The sequence below is a fragment of the Grammomys surdaster genome, unplaced genomic scaffold (genome assembly GCF_004785775.1).
Source record: "Grammomys surdaster isolate TR1022 unplaced genomic scaffold, NIH_TR_1.0 67, whole genome shotgun sequence".
In the NCBI taxonomy this organism is placed as follows: domain Eukaryota; kingdom Metazoa; phylum Chordata; class Mammalia; order Rodentia; family Muridae; genus Grammomys; species Grammomys surdaster.
The window spans coordinates 904,606-928,258 of NW_021604569.1; the positions used below are offsets into that span (position 1 = coordinate 904,606).

Consider the following 23,653-nt stretch of genomic DNA (forward strand, 5'->3'; position numbering starts at 1 on the left):
TGCAAGCTCCTGAATAATGACACAAGAGTTATATTTATTTATGAATGCTCAGACCTCATAGCTAGGTTTGTTACCAACTGGCTCATATTACTTAATAAACCCGTTTATTCTAATCTAGGTTCTGCCGTATGGCCTGTTAGTTACCTCTCTTGCAGTCCTAGCCTGCTTCTTCCTCAGTGTTCTCTGGCAAATCCTTCCACACCTGACTCCAGAGTTCTTATCTCTTCCTGGAAGTTCCACCTTCTACTTCCTGCCTTTGCTATAGACCAGCAGCCTTTTAGTAAACCAATCAGAAGGTGAGATAGGGAATGCTTACAAAATATGCTTGTTTTAGTTAGGGTTTTACTGCTGTGAACATACACAAAGACCAAGGCAACTCTTGTAATAACATTTAATTGGGGCTGGCTTACAGGTCCAGAGGTTCAGTCTATTATCATCATCAAGGCAGGAACATGGCAGCATCTAGGCAGGCATGGTGCAGGAGGAACTGAGAGTTCTATATCTTCATCTGAAGGCTACTAACAGGTACTGGCTTCCAGGAAGCTAGGACTAGGGTATTAAAGGCCATAGTCACAGTGATAAGACCCCTTCTTGGTGGTCATCCCATGGTACTGGCATCTCCAAACACTAGGGTCTACAGAGACAACTAGCCTCCACTAATAGCCTCTTACCTACTCAACAAGGCTACACCTCCAAATAGTGTCATTCCCTTGGCCAAGCATATACAAACTACCACATCCCTGGTCCCCACAGGCTTGTTCAAACACAAGAGTCTATGAGAGCCATAACTACCCATAGCATAATAAAAAGTACAGTCAACTTCCAAAGTTCCCATAGTCTATAACAATCTCAACAACGTTAAAGGTCCAAAGTTCAAAGTCTCTTCTGAGATTCATCCAATCACTTAACTATAATCCCCAAGGTAAGACAGGAAACCAGCTGGACAAACTCCAAACATCTCCATGTCTGATGTCAAAGTGGTTTTTCAATCTCCACTCCTTTTTTTCATCTTTGTTGACTGCAGCAAACTTCTTTTTTCCTGGGCTGGTTCCACACCCTGTTAGCAGCTTTCCTTGGCAGGTATCCCATGGCTCTGGGATCTTTAACATTTTTGGGTCTCCAAGGCAACTTCAACTTCACAGCTTTTTGTTCCAATGCCTGGAATCTACACATGATCTTCTGGGCTCCTCCAAAGGGCTTTGATCACATCTCCAACTCTGCCCTCTGGAGCATTCTGGTCTCTGGTTGATTCCACTCCACTGCTGTTGCTGTTCTTGATGGTCATCCTATGGAATCTCCAATATACTAGGGTGTACAAGGGCAACTAGCCTCCACCAGTAGCCTCTCATAGGCTCTCTTCATGGTTGCCAAGCCTCAACTCCTTTGCATGACCCCTTCAGTCCTGGGTCATCAACTACAATTGAGGCTGCACCTTCACCAATGGCCTCTCATGGCCTCTCACAGTGCCAAGACTCAGCTGTTCCTCATGACCCCTTCATGCTTTAAAACCAGTAACTCTTACAAGTCCAGCTGCTATCTCTAGAACACAGCTTCTTTGTGCTCTCAGAAAACACTTCCCAGAAGATTTCACTTCAGTCATCCTGGTCTCTTCTTAATCACCGGTAATTTCTTAGCTCTAGCTAACCAGCATCAATTGTCCCAGCAGTCCCTTCTATTCTTGACTCTAAAGCCAGAGCCACATGGCCCAACACTGCCAAGTTCTGCTGCTTGCAGGAGCTGGAACATGGCCCCTTGTTCTAATTCATTATCGCCAGCTTCCTGTTTTCCAACTCCTTCACTGCCTAAGCTTGGCTGTCCTGGATCTTGCTCCACAGAATGACTTTGAACTCAGAGATCTGCTTAGCTTTATCTCCTGGGATTAAAGATGTGCACCACCATGCCTGGATTGAAATTTAGCTGGATGGATCTTGCCTCAAACTCCTACTCCCTTAATCTGCTATCTCCTAGATCACAGGATTCAGCGCCATTTTATTTCCTGGTGCTCTTTAATACTTGAACCATATATTTTATATTTTTCCTTTCTAAGCTTGCTATACTTGTTCAAAATGTTCTTCATGAGACTTAACCAGAGAACAAAATCTCTATTGGTTGTTGTTGTTTTTGAGACTTCCTTTGTCAATGCAATGAATATAAATCTCTTTAGGTTAGTCGCAGGTAGTCTCTTCAGACAAGGGCAAAAAGCAGCCACATTCTTCACTAAAATACCACAAAACAGTCTCTACACCACATACTGAATTCTTCTCTGAAACCTCTCGAGTCAGGTCTGCACAGTTCAAATCACTCACAGCAGCATAGTCTTCCATATTCCTACTGGGATGACTCATTAAGCCCCAATTAAAACATTCCACAGCTTTCCAATTCCAAAGTCCCCAAATCCACATGCTTCCAAACAAAAGCATGGCCAGGCCTAATCACAGCAATACTCCAGTTCCTGGTACCAACTTCTGTATTAGTCAGGGATCTCTAGAGTCACAGAAATTATGGAGTGTCTCTGTATATTGAGGGAATTTATTGTGATGACTTACAGTCTGTATTCCAACTACCCCAACAATGGTCAGCTGTGAATGGGAAGTCCAAGAATCTAGTAATTGTGCAGTCTCACAAGGCTAATTGTTTCAACTGGTCTTCTGTAGAAGTAAGTTCCAACAGATGTGCTGGCAAGTAAATGCAAGCAGGTAAAGAAGACGAAATCTTCCTTCTTCCAATGTCGTTATGTAGGTCTCCAGCAGAAGGTGTGGCCCAGATAAAGGTGTGTACCACCACACCTGGATCTGGGACTTGCTTTGTCCCAGGCTGACCTTGAACTCAGAGATCTCCTTGCCTTAGTTTCCTGGGATTAAAGGCGTGCACTACCTTGCCTGGGCCTAAGCTTTTCATGGACACTATGCTTCAAGATCTCCAAGATCCAGGTCAGAAACTTGTGTCTTCCAGCCTCAAGATGTGAATCACAGGCAAGCCTTCCAATTCTGAATTATAGCTCATTACAGATATAGTCAAGTTGACAACCAGGAATTGCCTTTACAATCATGTGGTCATATGAGTAACAATACTACAGTTCATTCTCCCCTTAGCTCTCTGCCAGCACAAAAATCAGCATGTGAATAATACAAAGACAATGTTTACACAGTGCACAATAATATCATCCCAACACAATTGGCCCTCTTTTGGAATAGGGTAGCCAAATGATGGTTTGAGTCATCTAAAAGGTAAACTCTCCAGGCACCTTGACCACTTTCCCTGTATTAACAAGTGGATTTCTCTTGTGCAAGATTCCCCAAGATTGTGTCTTCTTTTGTTGGAGACCAGAATCCTTTTGTCTTTGCCAGGTCACCCAGAGAAATCCAAAACCTGTTCTCTTAGCCCTTCCAGAGGATAATTAATATCCCTTCTCCAGCTCCCAGAGTTCAGTTATAGTGAAGACCTCCGCAGAGGGGTGACCCTCACTCAAGTCTCAGAAAGTCGCGGCCACCCAGTAATCTGCTCGAGACACCGTGTACCAGAGCAATTGCGAGGTTTATTAGGGCGTGACAGCTAGCTGCTGGTCAATTCGTATGCCCACGCAGGAGCTGAATTGACCCCGACAGCCAGTTTGAGAAGGGTTTTTAAGGGGAAAAACCACAAACCAAGGAATGGGGAGGGGAATGAGGGGTTGTTGAGGTGGCATAACATAAAAATAGTGGAACATTCCAAAGGAACCCAACCTACGTGAGTCAGGATCAGGTGAAAACTCTCTGTACGCTTATCTTTCTCAAGAATGTGGTCCTGCCCTGTCACTGTGGCCTTGCCCTGTCACCGCGGTTCTCAGCTTGGTTCCCAGCTTGGTTCTACCTAGTTCACTTGCATTCTTTCCTGTCTCTTTGCAGATAGGCCAGTTCCAGTAATGGTGACTGGTCTTTCCACATTCCTAACTTGATTCATGGCTCAGTTTCTCCATGTCTTTATAAAGAAAGCCTAAAGAATATTTTATATGTCTAAAAAAGATTCTATATACCCAGTATCTATAATTTTTCACTCTACAATAGCATACATTATTGCTAGAGAAAGAGAACTAGTTCCCCAAGCTTCAAACTCCATTCCCTCTCCTACCTACTCTACAGAGCTTACTGCACCCTGGGGAAGGGTTAGAGTTAGGGGGATCCTTCAAGGTGGGGGTAGGGTGAGTGGGTAAAGGGTTCCACTTCTTCCTCTTTCACAGTTTATGTGAAACTTTTCAACCAGTGATCTGTAGCCTTTTCTAAAACACAACACCCCACAACACTACCATACAGATCGCAGGGCTTGAACTTAAGTTAGGAGTATTGGCATTGAGTGCCTTTACCTACTGAACCATCAGTAGGCAGACAATCTCAACATACTTTTACACAAGTTTTAGAGAAATGGTCCGAGAACCCGGAAGTTGTTCAGTCCACGAGGCTGGATGCCTCAGCCAGTCCTCAGTATATGCCAGAATCCCAAAGACAACGGCTCAAATGCTGGGGAAGAAATGGACTTAGCACTGAGAGCACACAGGCAAAAGAGCAATTCCCTTCTTCTGTGTCCTTTATACAGGCTTCCTGGAGAAGGTGGGGCCCAGATTAAAAGTGGAGCTCCCCATCTCAAAGATCTGGAAGTGGATCTTCCTACTTCAAATGACTTAATTAAAAGAAAAAAATTATGTATCTCACAGGTATGCCCAGCCATTTAGATTTTAGTTAATTCCAGATGTAGTTAAGTTGACAACCAAGGATAGCTATCACAAACACTGATATTAATCTTTGTTTAAATGCAAAGTCTTTAGTGAACTAAATAAATTGTCACTAGCTTATTAAATTACTACTATGAAGAAACTAAAGTGGGAGCCAGGAAGATCTTGCTGTGTAAGCATGAGGATTATGTTGAAAAGTTTAATCCAGAAAAGACACACCAGTTTCATGTCCAGGCAGCTCATGAACACAGCAGTGGGAATTTAAGCTGTGCATATAACACAGATGTGGGCATAATTCAGTTAAATGGTGCTTTATATCTTATGGGACTATTCAATAGGGAATGATTCTAAAATGGTACATATCTCCATTAAAAATTAACAATAAGATATATGTCGAGTGTTTACGGTGTGCTAGACATTCTAAGAACTTTATGTATTTCACTCATTGAATCCTTACAGTATATTTATGAAATGTACCTTGTTGTTGCCTGAATTTGTAAGGACAAACTGAGACATGAGAAGTGAACAGTAAACATGTCTAGGATGGCAGCCACATGGTAGTCATATGTTATCTTTCTGTCACTATAACAAAAAAACAAAGATAAAGAAAAAATTTATTGTGGCTCAAAAATTTTTAAGTTGTTATCCATGAACAGTTCACCCTGCTGCTTCTGGGTCTATAGTATTTAATTTATGAGTTAAAAAAATCAAACAGAAGGTATGGAAATAGAGATATGGGGCTGGAGAGATGGATCAGAGGTTAAGAGCATGTATCCAGAGGAATCCAGTGCCTCTGGCCTCTGTAAGAACCTGCACTCACATGCGCCACACTCAGACACACTGTGGTGGTTTGAATAGACATGGCCCGCATAGGCTAATTTATGTATTTGAAGGTTTGGTCATTAGGGCATAATACCATTTGACAGGGATTAGGAGTGGCCTTGTTGCTGGAGTCTGTGTGACTTTGTAGGAGGAGCTATGTCCCTGGGGGTGGGCTTTGAAGTTTTGATAGCTCAAGCCAGGCCCATCAGCTTTCTCCCTGCTGCTCTTGGATCTAGATGTAGAACTCGCAGCTATCATGTCTGTCTGTGTGCTGCCGTGCTCCCTCAGATGAGGATGATGGATTAAACCTCTGAACTGTAAGCAATCCTCAAGTAAATGCTGTAACCTTGAATGTTTTTTCAAAGCCTACTTTTAATACAGGTTCTTAAACTCCTTAACCTCCCTTCTAGCCCTCCACCCACCACAGGTAGTGGAAGTGGAAGGTTATTAGAATACAGGGAAGTGGACTTATTTAGAAATTGTTGGAGCAAATCCCATCTGTGTTGTCAGGAAACCAACAGTTCAGTTCACAGAAATCAGCAGCGGCACCTCGATCCACCTGTCAACACTTCACAAATATACCAGCAGTCCAGTTCTGTAGTGTCAGGATAGCAAACATGAATCAGCAGCAGTGGTGTGACCCAGCAGACACAGCCAGGCCTCAGCCTAATACGCACGAGTCAGCAGGAGTGAGCAGGACCGACAGGGACACCAGGAGAAGTTCTTTGCTGAGTCTCTCTCAGCAAAGTGAAGATGAGCAAAGACTTGAGACCAAAGCCCTGCAAAGCCCTATCCAGCATCCTGATCCTGCCTCTAAAACTATTTCAAACAATTTAAACTATTATTTTATGAATATTTAAAGCAAATTTTTAAAAAAGATTTATTTGTTCTGCGTGCGTGCATGTGAATGCCAGGTACTCTTAGAGTCCAGAAGAGGGCATCCTTTGCAGCTGGAGTTATAGGCTTTGTTAAGTCACCTCATGTGCTAGAAACTGAAAAAGCACCAAGGGCTCCTAACTGCTGGCCAGTAGGGTTTTATCTGTCACTTTACCCATTTCCTCTACTCTGAATCAGACCTCAAAACTTTCCATGGGCAAAAAGCTTTAAGATTAGCTAACCAGGAGTAATGGTACATACTTATAATTCATAGCTGTTGGAATGTGGAGGCAGGAGGATTGGAGTGTTCTAGACCAGCAAGTTAGACGCTTGTGCAAATGAATGAACAAATGAATAAAGATAGACAGATCAATAGATAGATGATCTTATTTTTAAATCCACAATGCTAAACTATAGATCTGAACCTTAAAATCATGTAAATTTTAAGTAGTTACTTATATTTCCATGGCTATTGCATAATTTTTTGTTTGTTTAAATTGGAATCCAAATTAGATCCATGAACTGGCTCAATAATAATTATCTCAGAGTATCTTCAACTATAAAATTCTTTCCTTTATCTTTATTTTTCAGCCTTGGGTAATAGTTTTCTTGGACTATGTAAGTCTTTATCACCTTGTAAAGTTTGAAATAAATTACATAGCTCTTGAGCAATCCAATTATGGGACGTAGCCAGTTAAGATCTCCCAGCAATCTTTGAAAATCATGAAGAGTTCTTAATTGGTCTCTACAGATTTGTTCCTTTTGTGGTTGAATTTCTTGTAGATTTATCTTAAATCTTAAGTAATCAAAGAATTTCTCCTTTGTATTTTTCAGGAGCAATTTGCAAACCCTCAACAAGGCAAATTTCTTTTTGTTTCATCAAACCTTCTTTCCAAGGTATTACCATTTGAATCAGTCACCAAAATACCACCCATATAATGGTAAATTGTGGATAGAGGAAATTTCTTATGAATTATTTCTAATGCCTGTCATACAAAATATTGGCACAAGGTAGGAGTATTCAACACTCCTGTGGCAGGACTCTCCAATGGCATGTTTTGGTTGATATTGAGTGGTTATATGTGGGTACAATCAAAATGAGTCTCTATCTAAGATGGATACTTTGGGTACTTTTTAGCATACAGAGTAAAAAACTAAAAATCTATATAGAAAAGGTTTCTAAATTGATACTAAAGGGAAATATGAAACTTTGTCAATTAGCTAGACTAGATCCAGCTGAGATTGTGATACCTTTTACCTTTTACTTTTTGTTTTGTTTTTGTTTTTTGTTTTTCGAGACAGGGTTTCTCTGTAGCCCTGGCTGTCCTGAAACTCACTCTGTAGACCAGGCTGGCCTTGAACTCAGAAATCTGCCTGCCTCTGCCTCCCAAGTGCTGGGATTAACCCGGCTGCGATACCTTTTACTAATACAAAGATTGCCTCATTATGGGCACAAGATGAACATTGGCAAAGAGCTTGCAACAATTTATGGGGGGATTAACAACAGATATGCCAAAATCAAGCAACTTAGGTTTATAAAAACAATTAATTGGATTCTCTTATATAGTAAAGAGGACTCCAATTTCTGGAGCACTTACATGCTGATGCAAATAAAACAGGAAAGACAGTGTATATGTCAGGAAAAATAAGTAAGGTGGTTGAGAGTCCTTATGATTTCGTTTAAAAAATTAGAATTATATGTTAGTCTTATGGTATCATTAGATTTTCCTGAACCTTTTAATATTTTCTTATTCTTAATATGGAGAGTTCTTTGTCATATAGAAACTGCTAAACTTATTCAGAATGATTCAGAATTAACTTTACTGTTTATTAAGCTACAACAAATGATCAGAAATAGAAATCATCCTTTATATATAGCATATATCAGACCCCATGCAGGTCTAACAGGCCTTCTAATGCAAGGTAATCTTGAAATTGGCTATTAATAGGAAATATGCTAGAAGTTTCAGAATTTCATAAAAAACCACCATGTTAACAGTAGCACTAATCAGAATGGTTAAGATACAAAACTCAGGTGACAGCACATGTTGGTGAGGATGTGGAGAAAGAGGAACATTCCTCATTGATGGTGGGATTGCAAACTGATAAAACTACTCTGGAAATCAATCTGGAGGTTCCTCAGAAAATTGGAAATAGATTTACCTGAAGATCCAGCTATACTACTCTTGGGCATATACCCAAAAGATACCCCACCATGCCACAGGGGCATGTCTTCCACTATGTTCATAGCAGGCCTTATTTGTGATAGCCAGAAGCTGGAAACAACCCAGTTCCAGTTCTTTTAAAGTTGCCATTTAATACTCACTCAAACTCATGATTATGTTAGGTGCTAGTCTGGTTTATTACTGAAATGTGTTTCCTAGGTTGAATAGATAGTTAATATCTAGGAACAAGCAATGTTTATCAATTCAGATATACTAGGTAGATATATTGTCTTCAAACACCTCAGAGATCTACAGAATATGGCATTTGAAGATATTTTATCAATTCAAATCTTTTTTAAAAGATATTTATCTATTAACATGCAGTGTTCTGCCTACATGTAAGCCTGCAGGCTAGAAGAGGGCATCAGATTTCACTATAGATGGTTATATGTCAAATGTGGTTGCTGGGAATTGAACTCAGGTCCTCTGGAAGAGCAAACAGTGCTCTTAACCTCTGAGCCATCTCTCCAGCTCCGATTGAAGTCTTTTTTTTTTAACAATGAGACATGTCAGCTCTTGGCAGTACCCCTATTTCTACTTCAAAGAAGATGATGAGTATTGAAGAATTTCCTTATGGAGTTTGCTTCAAAATACAACAACAAAACAAAACAAAACAAAAACAACAACAAAACTGCCCTTGCTTCAACTGCAGACAGAATGCTGTTCAAATGGAGAAACCTGATCACATGGAAGTTGACTGCTGAGCTCTGTAAGGACAAGGTAAGACAAGCCCTTTATAACTCCTGCTTCACAGAAAAATCTGTCAGATGTTCTGGGGCAGAAGGCAGAAGATTGATGCTCCTGCATCTCAGATAAATTGTTGAGTAACTGTCCAGACAGCCAACTGTGTCTGTCATTTCTATAATTTTGGAAGCTGTTTGTCTCAACTTCCTACATACTCAGGTAAAATTTACTCTCCTCACATCTCTGATGGGGTTAAAGACTAAATAGTGTTAGTCTCCTGGTAAAGGTTTAAGTTGTCTAGGACTTAAGAAGATGTTTTTAGATTGCCAGCACAAATTACGATAGAAAATGAACTAGCTATAGAACTCTAAACTCACCAAGATAAAATAGATCATAGAATACACTCTCCTAAGATGCCAAATACAAATGACTGGACATTGTGGATTCTTACATGGCAATTTTCATAATTGTTCTTACTGTATATAGTTTATTATTGTAAGAAAAGGGCTTTTTATTGATCTAAAGGTGTGCGTGTGTAGGAAGATGCTGGGGTTTGTCTTGTGTGCTGTGTATTCAGACTCTGAGTTCTGTGCCCCTGACAAGACTTTAACCTGATATTATGATATTGGAGCACAGTATTAACCAATGAATTGTAAAGAATGCTCCCTAATAATCCCTGATTGGTTAATAAAAGGCTGGACGCTATGGCTGGGCAGGCAGGATAGGAAGGCAAGACTAAGAATCAGGTGGAGAGTTTCAGGAGAGACCATAGGGGAGAGGAGGGAGTTTCTGTTAGGCAGGATGGACCAGGAGCACATGGATAAGAAAGGCTCACCCTGAGGACGGGTTGTTGGACCTGATGCATCCCAGGGTCTACCAGATTGACAAGTAATTGACATTTATGTGGGTTTTAACAGATGAAGAGGTTAGCATAGCTTAGAACCTGCCCAGTGTAGTGCCTACTGTATATTATTAAATTACAGTATTTCTGTTTTGTTTACTTTGGAATTATATGGGCAAAGTGGAGTAGAAACCCCAATAGATATTTAGGAGTTGACGGGGGAGTAGCCACCTCCAGAAAAAGAAAATGTACTATAATAGGATTCCGCCGAACCTGTGCTTAACCTTCACCAATAGGCTTTCCTGGGCTCTCTGACCCTGCCACATGTATGACCCTGTAAGTCTTAGGTTTTCTACTTTAGCTGAGGTTGCACATTCACCAATAGCTTAGCTTAGCTTATAGCACCAAACCTCAATGGCTCTCCATGACCACTCCATGCCTTTAAAACTAGTGCTGCTTGGGGGAATTTTACAAACTACTAAGTTTGTCTGCCAGCACAAAGTATAGCCTAGACCCCTCTGGACCACAGCTTCTGTGTGTTGAACCTGAGGAAACATTTCCCTGGTTTTTCAGGTCCAGCTGACAAGCACTGGTTGTCCTAGCAAAGAAAAGGTTCTTTAATTGTTTTTAATTCAAAATATTGGAATGGACAGAGTCTTGGAGAGAGGAATGTCATAAGCCAGGCCTCCACCATCTGCACTTCTCTCAGCGTTCATTAAGCTCTGAACACTCAGTTTCTAGCTCAAAGGTCCAAAGTCCCTCCATGATCCTTCCATAAATACATGGCCATGTTTGTTACAGCATATCCTGATACCAATTTCTGTCTTAGTGTCTTTAGTGTAGTGACAAAAGTCCATACCAGTTGGCCCTGGTGGTACATTCCTTTAATTTCAGTACTTGGGAGGCAGAGGAATGTGGATCTCAGTGAGTTCCAAGCCAGCCTCGCTTCCACCACTGCCAGTTTTTCTACAGAGTATGTCTATTCTTTTCTGGGCCATTGTCACTGTCTGTAAAGAAGCACCTCAGGCTCTGCTTCAGACTACTAGATAACGCATGTTTTGACCATGACTCTTTTGGGGGGAGGGCAGGGTCTCTTTATGTAGCCCTGGCTGTCCTGGAATTCTCTATATAGAGCAGGCCGGCTTTGAACTCATGGAGATCTGTCTGCTTCTGTCTGTGAAGTGTTGGGATTAAAGTCTGACCAACACACCCAGTCAATTACCATTATTGTTATTGTTATTTTTCTCTTCAAGTGAACTAAAGATTCTTCATTATTTTAAGTAGTACAAATCTCTGTTCAGTTACGTTTAAATTTATTCTTTAAATAGATCTACCTGTATTTTGTGCCACTTTTTATTCCACAGGAACAGGTAAAGTGCTCTTTTTTCAATTTATCTCAATTATGTCTTTATTTAATATTTCTTCCATGAAGCTTTTCCTTATTATGTCTGGAAGATGTTTTTCTCTTCTTATATGTAATTTATTTCTCTTTGAAATGAATCATCTCGATTTTTTGCTCTCAACTTTGTTTCTGCTATGGTTTGACCATATCCCACAAAGTCCATATATTTAAAATTCAATCCTCTGATTTATATATTAATGATATTTGGAGATAAGGCTCCTGTGCATTAGTCAGCATTAGACAAATCGATAAGGTTGGGTCCACCATGTCACTAATGGCTTTAAAAAGACACAGGAGTTAGCATTCTTGTTCTATCATGCTATGTGACGCCCTCTGCCAGCATAGGATACAGTAAGGCTCATCATCAGATGTTGAGTTTCATGTTCTTGGTCTTCCTTGCCTCTAGAATCATCAACCAGCCAACACACCAACCAACCAACCAACCATCCAAATAAATGAATAAATACTCTTCATAAATGATTATAGGAATAGAAAGTGATCAAGACATTCTCAAACCCCTTTAAGCCATGTTTTAATTTTTAGTAGTGTCCTTAATGCCTTAAAAAAAAAAAGACCCCTCGAATTTGTAGTTTCTGTTTTCTCAGAAAATATGAAGTGAATTCAAATTCTCTTCATCACTGTAGGCAGCTGCTCATCCAAACTTTGGTGCTTCTAACCTACAGCATTGCCTTTCCTACCAAGACAGAGCATCCTATTCAAGCTCCAAGTAGATAAACTTCTTCTTGAGCACAGAAGAGTCAAAAGTATCAACCTTCCGTAGCCTCTTAGTCAAGTGGATTTAAAAATCTGTTCCCAAATGCTGGGCTGTGGCCATAACCTGAAAATCAGAACGAACAAATTAGTTTATTCCAGGTAGTTTTAGAATGGCCACTGGCTTCTGTTTTTTTAAGACCAAAATTAGTTGTTCATTGCATGGGCACAAAACAGGTCACAGGAAAGTGCTTATTCCCCTACACATGACAGAGTGACCACATGCCACTGTATTTTTCTTAAACTCCGTAACACTGCATTTGGATAAATCAGAAGCCTTTGGAATAACAGGGAAAACTGAAGTAGGAAACAGGAGTCTAGAGCTGCAACAAGGAAAAGAGATGGGCTACAGCAATACTCAGGGACTGGCGCAAGAGAAAGTCCTAGGGAAAGCTCCTGAATTTCCTCCAGGTCATCTTCTCTGCTTTCAGCACAGACGCACAGGCCGCTGGCCTGGGTCACTACGGAACGCCAACGCCATCCTGGATGAGCTGCGGGGTCCGATAGGAGAAACGCAGGCTCCGGTGGCACCGGTACCACGGCCCTGTGGATGCATGGAATCCTGGGACTTGTGGTACACTCTGGACACTCGCCTTAGCAGCTGGTTTACAGAGGACTACGATTCCCAAGATGCATAGGGAACAGGCGGGCAGAGGGAGGGGAGGCTTCAGCCCTCGCAGGCGTCTGGGTTTCCTAGCGCCGCAGTTTCGCCTAGTAACCCGTCCATGCGCTGGCCCCGCCCCCGGAGCCGTGGAAAGAGGAAGAGCTGGTCCCCGGCGCCCCCGTGACGAAGCCTAACCCGGGAGCGCGGGGAGGGGAGGGAGGACAGGCAGAGGATTTCGCTGGCTGATGCGGGATCCTGGACGCAAGGCGGGCAGCAGAGGTTAGAGGCGGAGAGAGCAGGGATGCTATGGGCGAGGCTGGTCCGGGTGGGAGTGCAGGAACCCTCTGGGACGGTAGAGCCTGAGCCAGGTGTCCCTGGGGCTTCCAACCCTCAGAACCGCCAAAGCAGGAGCCCGGCTGAGCCAGGGGTGTCGCTGACACCCGGCCTCCACGGGAGACCCCGCCCCCGTCCCCCTCCCGCCAAGCTAAAGGCAAGATCTCAGAGCCCTTGATTCTCATAGCTAGCTCAAATCTTCCTGGGGAGAGGAGCATGATTTTTTTTTTGACACTTTATTATTGTTGCTGTTATTTTATTATTTTTATTATTTTTTTTTCTGATCCGGAACATTTGTAAGTAGCTACAACTAGCTGTTCCCTGTACCCTGATGCCGGGTTTCCTCCGATTCAGAAAAAAAATTATGACACTTGCAATTGGAGTCTCTGATTAGGTGAGAGCGGCTAAGTATTTTTTTTTTAATGGTTTTCTCTGTGAAGAGAAGGCTTATAGAGGGTTTGGATTTTAAACACATGTATGACAGCTAATTGGAGCATCTAAAAAAATGACCATTGCATATTCACCCTGGCTTTATGGAGGAAACAGCGAGTATTATTTCAAATTAGATCAGCCACTACCGGCCAGTAGTGTTTAGGGCGTATTGCGTATAATTAAGGTGGATTTGGAAGAAGAAATGTGGACAATTAAAAAAACAAAAACAAACAAAAACCCCACAACCAACAACTTGGTTTTAGTTTGGTAATTATTTTCTTGTACTAGGTGACATGCAAAAATTCTTTCTCTTCCTCGTTCTGGCATCCTAGATATAGACTGTCAGTTTCGGATCCAAGGACGGTGATGGCAAAGCAGTAAGCCGGAGTAACCGTCTGCCTGTCAGATCAGACCTGTCACAGAATAAATCCCGCCGCCTTCTGTGAAGCCCCCGCGCTCCTCAAACTTGGCGAACTGGTAATCCGTGTCTGGATATGCAGGTCTCTGATTTTAAAGGCGGGGTGACCCCGGGGAGAACCTCTCCCGCTGCCCAAAGCCCGCAGGTGCAGTGAGGCGTGCGCGCGGGTGCTGGCGCCCCCGAAGCCCGCTTGACCCCGGGGGAAGGAGTCGCGGAGCCCAGCGGGGTCCTGCTGCTGCGTACCGACGTCGGCGGCTTCTCTCCCGCAGCAGCAGATGATGGTGGCGGTCGGCGTGCTGAGCTGTGTCTGTGCGTCGCCGCGGAAATTGGCGCCCGGCGCTGTACCCTGAGCCCTTGCAGGTCCGTCGCAGCTCGAGCCTTGAAGAGGACAGAGCCGGCGCGCGGGGCACCCGGGGGTCGCGCGGAGTCGGCTTATCATGGCGGATCGGACAGCTCCCAGATGCCAGCTCCGGCTGGAGTGGGTATACGGGTACCGGGGTCACCAGTGCCGCAACAACCTGTACTACACCGCCGGCAAGGAGGTGGTCTACTTTGTAGCTGGAGTAGGGGTGGTGTACAACACCCGAGAGCACAGCCAAAAATTCTTCCTGGGACACAACGACGACATTATCAGGTAAGGACCACTGGGGCGGTGGGAAGGGATTGGATATGGAAGGGTGGGAATAAGCGGGGTCATGTCCAAGAGCCCTATGGAATAAAGGATTTTCCTGGGAGCAGCTTAGAGAAGGGCTGCAGATGCTAGAGCTAGGGCAGGAAGAGGGAGCAAGGTGCAGGTGGGAGGGAGAGGTCTGTCCTTTCAAAGGCTTTTAAATCTCTTCTGAGTTAAGTGTTGTGCTGCGTTTTTGTTCTTTCCTGCTACAAGTGGAAGGACTGGGTAACTACCAAACACTCCCCACGATTCCCTAGCAAGGTAAATAGTAGGAGCAATAGATAAACTATGGGTGGCATTTTTGGAAGATTCCTCAGTAGGTTCTTCAACAAACAAGTGGATCTTTAAAAAAAAAAAGAAAAGAAAAGAAGGAAAGAAAGAAAGAAAGAAAGAAAGAAAGAAAGAAAGAAAGAAAGAAAGGAAAGAAAGAAAGAAAGGAAGAAAAGAAAGAAAGAAAAGAAATTTTGATACAGGCAGTTTCGAATCTTCATCCCATATGCGTTGGACCTAGGACATATTTGTAGTGGGTGGAGAGTGTTTTCTGATATTTCAGCAGTGTTTTACTCCCCCCCCCAAAGTGTATTTACACACTACAAGGATGCTTTCCACTGTTGTGGAAAGGCTAGCAGTAACAGCAGCTGGACCACAAAACCTTACCATATAGCCCATAGAATGAGCAGTATGTTATAGTGAATGGTCTAGAAGAACTCCATTACACAAAATAGTCATTTTAAGGCCCTTCTTGATTAATTGAAAGGGGGGCATATTTGATTCTTTGTGCTATCCTCTTATCTGGACTAGACGGATTTCTTCCCGGCCTTTGTCAGCATCTCCTATGGCCAGTTAAGGTGTGGTCCAGATGCTGTTCATAGGAACTCCTTTCTGCCTATGGCAGCAGAGGAGACTTTCCAGGGTATGGAGACACACACTCACAGAGACGATGACTGCTGAGGGTAGATCGCAAGGAACAGAGATCTTATTTCTTGTATGTCCCAAATGTGTGTGTTCCATTGATGCAGAGCACCGCCTTTTTTTCCCCAGAGTATTCTTCCTGTTGCTCTAAATTTGCATTTCACATGGATAAGTGATGAAGCAGTGTAATGTCAGCGGTCCTGCCTTCTCACTGGAGGCAGTAAGACTAGCTTCCTCAATTAGGGTGATTTTTCTTATTGTATTGAAAATGATTACAGGAGGTAAATTTTGATACTTAGAAATACAAGAGTGCACACACACACACACACACACACACACACACACACTCACGTGTGAGATCTTGACTCTGCCTCCTCCTCCCTCTTTTTTCTTTTTTTTTTGAGATAGGATCTTATACTTGTAGCCTAGGTTGGCCTGCGATGCAATATGGAACCCAGGCTGGCCACAAACTTATGGCAATCCTTCTGCCTCAGAGTACTGAGATTGTAATGGTGAACCACCACCCCAGCTTTTATTTCTGCTGTTAGAAGATGAAGATTTTGAGTACTGGCAGCTCTAATGCTCTTTAGATTTGGTGGAACTGACGTGTAAAACTTTCTTTTTTGTCACAGACAAAACCCCCTTTCCTTTATTCTCTGGCTTGGGGTTGGTTGTGATTAGGCATCCTTACTCAGTTTCTTCCTACAGATTCTGCAGATTTTGCTTTGCTAATTGTGTGGCTGATTATTAAAGGCACAGGTACAAATGATTAACAGTGACTCATGAAAAGGTTGGATGTTTAAAAATTTAAACCCATTGTGTGTTTGTTCTGTCTGTCTTCATGTAGTGCTTTTCATTGCAACATCCAAATAAGACATAGTCCTTTGGGGGAAGGGAAACAGTAGCAATTAAACAGAAGACTCCCTGGGGTTACATGATTTTAACATGACAGTTCACTGAACTACTTGGTGGTGGTGGGGTATGGGTTCTTAGTACACAGTCTTTCTCTTAAAGGAAAAAAAAAAAACACCTAAATTCACTGTTGAAATTGAAGGTGGGAAAAGGGTGGGTTTGCAGTAAGCCATTGTTACGATAAGCAGCTGGGCTAGCAGGGCTGTGGTGACTTCCAGCTTGGGTGGTTAAGGAAACTTTAAGGTTTGAAGCAAAAGTGAATGAGGAAGTTACAGTTACTTTACAGGTAGACTTCACTGACCAGCAGGCAAAAGGGATAGATAGTCTCTTTTCTGCTCCATTTCTTGAGGTGGTTGTCTCTTGAGGTGGAACACTGGTATAGTAGCAAGTGTGACTTCAGAGAAAAGGACTTTTAAATTTTCCAGGATTTGCCTGGGTCTGAGTATGTGCAAGTGAACAGAGAGTTCTAACACTGATGTATATCTTTGCATTTGTAATGAAGTCTGGTGGACTAAAAGCCACAAACCACAGATCTTTATGCAATTAGGGGCTGTAAATTGGAATGTGTATGCTATCATTTTGCTTTATCTTACACATGTAAGCATCTCCCACCCTCCCACCTGCCCATGCGCAAACCTCAACGCATAATCTTTTATCTTTATGTATTCAGTCCATCTCTGTATACTCTAAAATACCACTGTTTTTCACACTCAAAACATCAAAGTCTGTCATTGAATGGGGTTGACTGTAGAATCCAAGGTTTTAATGCAAAGGTATTTTGTCTTTTTGAACCATTACATGAATATTAAAACTCTTGATTTCAGCAAATCATGTGCTGTAGTAACTGTTCACTTGGTCTGTGGATTTTGAAGGAAATATCTGCATATAAATTAATACTGTGTTGTTTTATGCCACTTCACCTAGAATATTAGCTACAAAGCAGTCTAACACATATTGATAACATACTCCATTTTATAAAACAGTGTATGCTCTCTTCATCACGATGGACCTTAATAATGATGCAGGACTTGGCAGGGCTCATTAAGGCCCAGCATGTGTCCTCTGCTTTGACAGGATATGTATTTAAGGCAGATTTTTTTTTTTTTTTTTAGAAATGTTGGTATGTGAGGGATAATGTGATTTATTGGGTAAGGAGGCTTAGTTTTATTCTCTTGAGTGATTGACTTTCGATGCAAATAATAGATGGGGGAATGATGCCATCTTTTTGTCTTGATAGTATTGTGATGAGAGAGGTAAATGCCTAGACTAGTGTTTGCTATTGGGGTGACAAGACTCAGGTTTGAAGATGAGGCAGCAAGGGATGCTGACCGGGATAATTACTGCTTTGCTCTCCTGGTTATCAGAAGGATGTGGGATTGGAGGGTCACTTGTACATTCATCCTCTGCCACTGTCCTTTTCATGTTCACAGTGATGTTTGTCTCCATACTCCGGGTCCCTATGTTACTTCTAGATAATTCCATCTCTCCATTTTATTTGTCTTCTTTATTTGGCTTCCCTTCCTGTTGCAGGGGAGGATTAGCTGCAGTGCTGTGGTAGAGAAAGGGCCCTGTCTCTGACATTGAAGTGAGAAGAACCCTACTAGAGTCATCCATTGAGAATGTGACTGCTTTGGACCTTATTTGTGAAATGGTGGTGACAATGCCTAAGTTGCAGCATTGTTGGGACTATTAGAGAAACAGTGTTTGTAAAATGTTTTGTTGGGGTCACCCTTAGTAGGTAACCAATCAATACTTAGTATTGTGCTCAATTAAACACATACACCCCCAAACAGTTCCGCATTGTACACACACAAATGTCTAGTCTCCATATCTTCCCATTCTCTTTCACCCCAGCTTACCATTCTGCTCATGTTTTTTAATAAAAGCCAAAAGTTGTTTGCTTCTTGCTTGCTCTCTAGTGCAGGTTCCCTGTTCTTCTCTGCTTCCTATTGGAATGATTTGTCTTCCCCTTCTTCTGTGAAGCCTACATCAGCCACAACTGGGCATCAGTGTCATCAGTAAAACAGTTTTGACTTATAAAATGGGGTTTATAGTATTTGTCGTGTTGTTGGGGTTATACAGAAGGCAATCATAGTACATGGCAAAGGGTATGTGTTCATCATAGGGACCGTGTTTTATTCCTACTCAGGGCTTCCCCATCTGCTTCAGTGTCACCTCTGCCGTGACACCTTCCACTACACTCAGACAGGAAATAGCATGGACTCCTTGGATTTTTTTTTAGGGATATCTGATGCCATTTTCTCATTCCAGATAACTCCACCTGTAGATGTTGAGAGTGAATCTTAACGTAGGCAGAGTTAACATTTTCTGATAGTTAAAGACCCAGAGTTAAATATAGATCCAGATTTATCTCATTCTTTCAGTCTACCTTTTGGGGAGGCAGGCTTGCCTGACCCCCGTTTACTGGCAAGGCAGATTGAGGCACAGAGGCATTAAGGATTTTGTGCATGCTTAGCAACAGACTGGCTCTAGAATGGAGTTCAGGTTGGTCTGAGTACAAAGCCCACAGCTATTGCTTCACTACTCTCCAGGCTCCTGTTCTCAGTCATTGCGGTTCCTTACACTGTGCTGGTTGTTAACAGGAGCTCGACAAACTTGTTCTCTTTGCAGCCCCCCCCCCTTATTATCAGTCGGCCTATAAATTCTGGGATTATTTTTAAGAACCCTTGAAACAGATTGTTAGATCTCAGTCTAGACAGAGAATGACATTCAAGTTCGCTTTAGCATCACCACCAGTCCTGAAACAATGACTGGAAATGATCATCTGTGAAGATCTTAATATAAAAAGTTTAGAAGTTGAAACTGTGGCAGGCTAACGTAATCTAATGCTGAGCTATAACTGAAGTTGTTGAGTTTGAAGTGAGCTTCTTAATGGCCGTGGCTGAGCCTGGATTGTCTGGTTCTCATGGGTTTCCATGAAGGTCTGGACATGTAACTTTATGCTTTGAGTAAGGAAAACAGAGTTGTCTATAAAAAATTAAATCCTGGGTTAGGGATGAAGCTGCAGATTCTGCTGTCAAATGGACTGTCAAACTATGGACCCATTGAAATGAAGGTTTCATTGGTCCAGGGGCCTTCCACTCTCTGCTTCTCTGTCTCCTCCTAAAACTTATGTTTAGTATGAATACAGAGTTATGGTCCAACCCCACCATCCTCAAGCCTGCATTGATAATTGAGGAAGACAGACACAGGGAAGGTATTAGCTAGTGTGACTACAGACCAGCAACCCACATCCCATCTTAACTTTTATTTTCAAAGCTAGCAAGTACTTTGAGGTTTCCTATGCTCAGTCTCCACCCAGTGTGGTACACAGTCTACTTCTGCTGCCTTTGGATCAAGATGTAGAACCCTTAGCTCCTTCATCAGCATCTTGTCTGCCTGGATACTGACATGCTTTCCACCGTGATGATACTGGACTGTACTTCTGAAACTATAAGCCAGTCCTAATTAAATGTTTTCCTTTATAAGAGTTGCCTTGATCATAGTATCTCTTCACAGCAATATAACCCTAACTAAGTCACTTCCTAATAAGTTCTCTGTTGTTAAACATCCTTTAAGTTACCTCCAGAAACTGAGACCTAATTATACCTTTAACTTTTTAACCTTTATAATTTTTTTTTTTAATATCTGGGGCTGGCTGGGTGACAAAGAAAATCTTTTTATCAGCTGTCTTTAATCTTTCCAAAAAGTACCTAGTGATTTTGTTTAAAGTCTCCTTGGTCAGTGTTGGACCGGAATTGACAAAAGGATCCAGTCCCATCTCATGTGCACATTGGGTCAGCAGCCATATCTAACCTCACCTATGCATCCAAACAGAAGGCACCTTCACTAACCTTATGCCCAGAGGTGACAGACTAGGCGACTTTCAACTTTGTTTCCTTTTTAGGTAGAAATGTCAGCCCCTCTGAAGTGTTAGTCAGTGATTGATCAAAGGGAGTCATGGGGGCCTGAAATATCTCAATTGCTCACCCCTAGGAGTTCCCTGACCAGCATATTCTTCCTTACTCCAAGGGGCTCTGAGACCCCCCCTGGTGTCCTTAAGTCTGGTCTCTGGGATCTCACTGGGGTCTCCGGAAATGTTGTGGGGGTATTCACCAGAGAAGACTGCCCAGACATAAGTTTAAGCCAATAGAAAGTCTTTGTTAGCTGGCTGGTGACTGACTACAATGGGTGTTCTGGATCCTACTGTAGCACAGAGCCTTTCTCAGGATGAGCTTGTAAGCATAAAAACCATGTTCTGAGTTGACATATTTCAGTTAGCAAGAACCAGAAGTAGAACTACAAAAGCCAAAAGGCAAGTTTAACCATTTACAGACTTTCCTATAATGATGGACTTTAATGGATTGAGCCTTTGTTTTAGTTCTGGCAGGTGGTGCTGTCTACATGCTGAGTTTTACAGCCTGAATGGAACTTCTATCATGGAGTCAGTTGTGCTAAGGTCTCAGGGTCTACTAAGATCTGGAACCCTGATATAGTGCCCAGAATTCTGGTGTTAGATACCCAGAGAAAGACTAAGGACACCCTAGTTCTCAACCATGACTCATGGGTTTTAGTACTATATGTCCTAGATTTCCTAGGATAGTTATACAATTATTGTCATGAATACAGCTTTTCTTAATATGCTATTATTGTCAATTTTTAATTCAGAAATATAAGCACATTTTTCTTGGAAAAAATGTGATTATAATCTGGTAACTCCTTGAAAACATTGTACTAAATCTCCTGCCATCTGCAAGTGAAATCAACCCACCAACATCAATGGTTACAAAGGCAAATTTCACTATGGCAAAGCAAAACTTGTTCACGGTAGCTTCTGTAAGTGGGCTGTGCTGGGATCTGAATGTTCCTGTAATGGAAGTGACTTTGCCACATGAAAGGGAAGCTTCAGGAAGACTGACTTACTGTCTCCTTCTCTGGGGCTGGCTTGGCTCCCAAGAGAGTGGTGCTATTTGAGAAGCTATTCTTCAGGCCATGGACTACATCCTTCAGCAGCCAGGCTTTCTTTGTAGGTGTACTTGAGTCTCTTGTGTGTGGATTGGTTTTAAGTACAATTAAAGTTTTGAGAGCAGACAACGTTCAGATATTGTACGTGGTGGTTACTTGGTGAGATCAGTATTGTGGCAGGAGGTCTTTGAGGTCTGCATGATGAGTCTCACCATGGCTGATGCTGGTGCTGTTCACCTACAGACTACACATCAGAAGTAAGCTTAGAAGGAATGCACTGGTATGCCTCAGAACTCAACACAAGTGTTTTCAACCTGAAGTATTGCAAGGAGCAAAGTTTTAGTCATATAAATGTACCTATGGAATGTATACTTACTACAATTTTATATTAATGGTCTCCCTTTCCAGTTACATTTCTACCTTGTTCAGTTGGTTCCGAAAAGAATCAAGTAGTTATTGATTAAAACAAGTTAAAGAGATGTTAGAAGATTCCCCCCTTGTCAATGATATAAGACTCTTCATAGCCTTTATGTGGACATGCTTTCTAGCCTCCAGGATAATGTCTAAGAGTAGATAGATGGCTAGGTTGTTTTGGTGTGTTGCTAGGTAGACCAGCTGGCCTCTCTCTCCAGGACTGCTGGGATTAAAGACATAGCCACCACACCAATTCTTCTGTTTTTCAGAGCAGCCACCCATTTTACAGGTCTGTAGGAGCAGTGTATAAGAATCCTAATTCCTCCACATACTTGCTAAGACTCTTGATTTTAGCCATCATATTCAGTATGAAATGGTGTCTTATTTGTATTTTCCTAATAACCAATATCAATCTGTTGCTATACACTGATTGTTACCTGCTGTATATCTTCTTTGGAGAAAAGGAATTCAAATTCTTTCTCAGTCACATTTATCTTTTTGTTTTTAATGGGTTGTAAGAGTTCTCTATATATTTGGAATGTAGGCCTTTAATATGTTACTTATAAATATTTATCTCTTTCATTGAGTTGTCTCCACTTTTTTGAAGGTGCCCTTTGATGTATGAAAGCTTTAAGATTTGATGATATTCAGTTTATTTACTTATTATTCTTTTCTTTTACTTTCGATATTATATTCAAGAAATCATCATCCAATCATCCAAGATAATAAAAAATGTTTCTTGTTTTCTTCTAATAGTGTTATGGTTTTAGTGTCTAACCCTTAGAATCGTTCAATGTCCCTTTTTTGGTATAAGGTAGGAATCTAGTTTCAGGGTTCACGTGCAGACATTCAGTTGTGCTCATTCTATATGTTGAGATTAATTCTGTGGAATTGCACTGAATTCCTAAAGTCATTGAATTCTTCTAGAGGCACATTCCTTCTATAAAAGATACTGAATGTGGGCAGGGGTGCTGGTGGTGTGCAGAAACAACCATTAAAAAGTTTAACCTAAGAGCTGGAGAGAGGGTTCAGTCGTTACCGGCACATACTGTTCCCTCACAGGATGAGAGTTCTTTTCCCAGAGCCCACATCAGGTGGCTAGCAACCACTTGTAACTACAGGCCTGAGGGGGACCCAACACTTGGGCCTTCACAGGCACCTGCACACCCATGCACGTACACCCTCTACACACACACACACACACACACACACACACACACACACACACTTAAAAGTAAATACATCTTAAAAAAAGATTGACCTGAAAGAGACAAAAGGATAAATGTCAGGGGCTTTGACTGCTGTTTCACATTGGTTAAAGACTTTGAAGATCTTATGCATTTGTAGAATGGAGCCATTTACATTTGGAGAAACTGGTTTAGAGCAAGCTGCAGCCAAGACAATAGATTTCTTTACTCCCAAAGTTGTTTTTTTTAAGTGAATTTGCAGACTCCAGCCCTGTTGCTGAAGGTGAGTCTATTGAGTCATTGTAAAGTGGTGTCAGTTATGCTGAGAGGTAGTCCTAAAAGAAGGTGCCTTTTTACCTTCCTAGTCCCCATAGTTTTTCTCTTCTCCTCTTCCTCTTCCTCTTCTTCTTCCTCTTCCTCTCCTTCCCCTCCCCCTTCCCCCTTCCCCCTTCCCCTTCCCCTTCCCCTCCCTCCCTCCTC

The 23,653-nt window shown here is 42.1% G+C and overlaps 1 protein-coding gene across 1 annotated transcript in view; it reads left to right on the forward strand.

Annotated features, from left to right (window-relative positions):
• The first annotated feature begins 14,550 nt into the window (after nucleotides 1–14,550).
• The window catches only part of Eml6 (EMAP like 6), a 254,969-nt gene continuing 245,866 nt past the window's right edge, over nucleotides 14,551–23,653 (forward strand). The window contains exon 1 of the mRNA XM_028778693.1: nucleotides 14,551–14,747. Within this exon, the coding sequence (XP_028634526.1) occupies nucleotides 14,551–14,747 (197 nt within the window). The remainder of the gene's footprint in view (nucleotides 14,748–23,653) is intronic.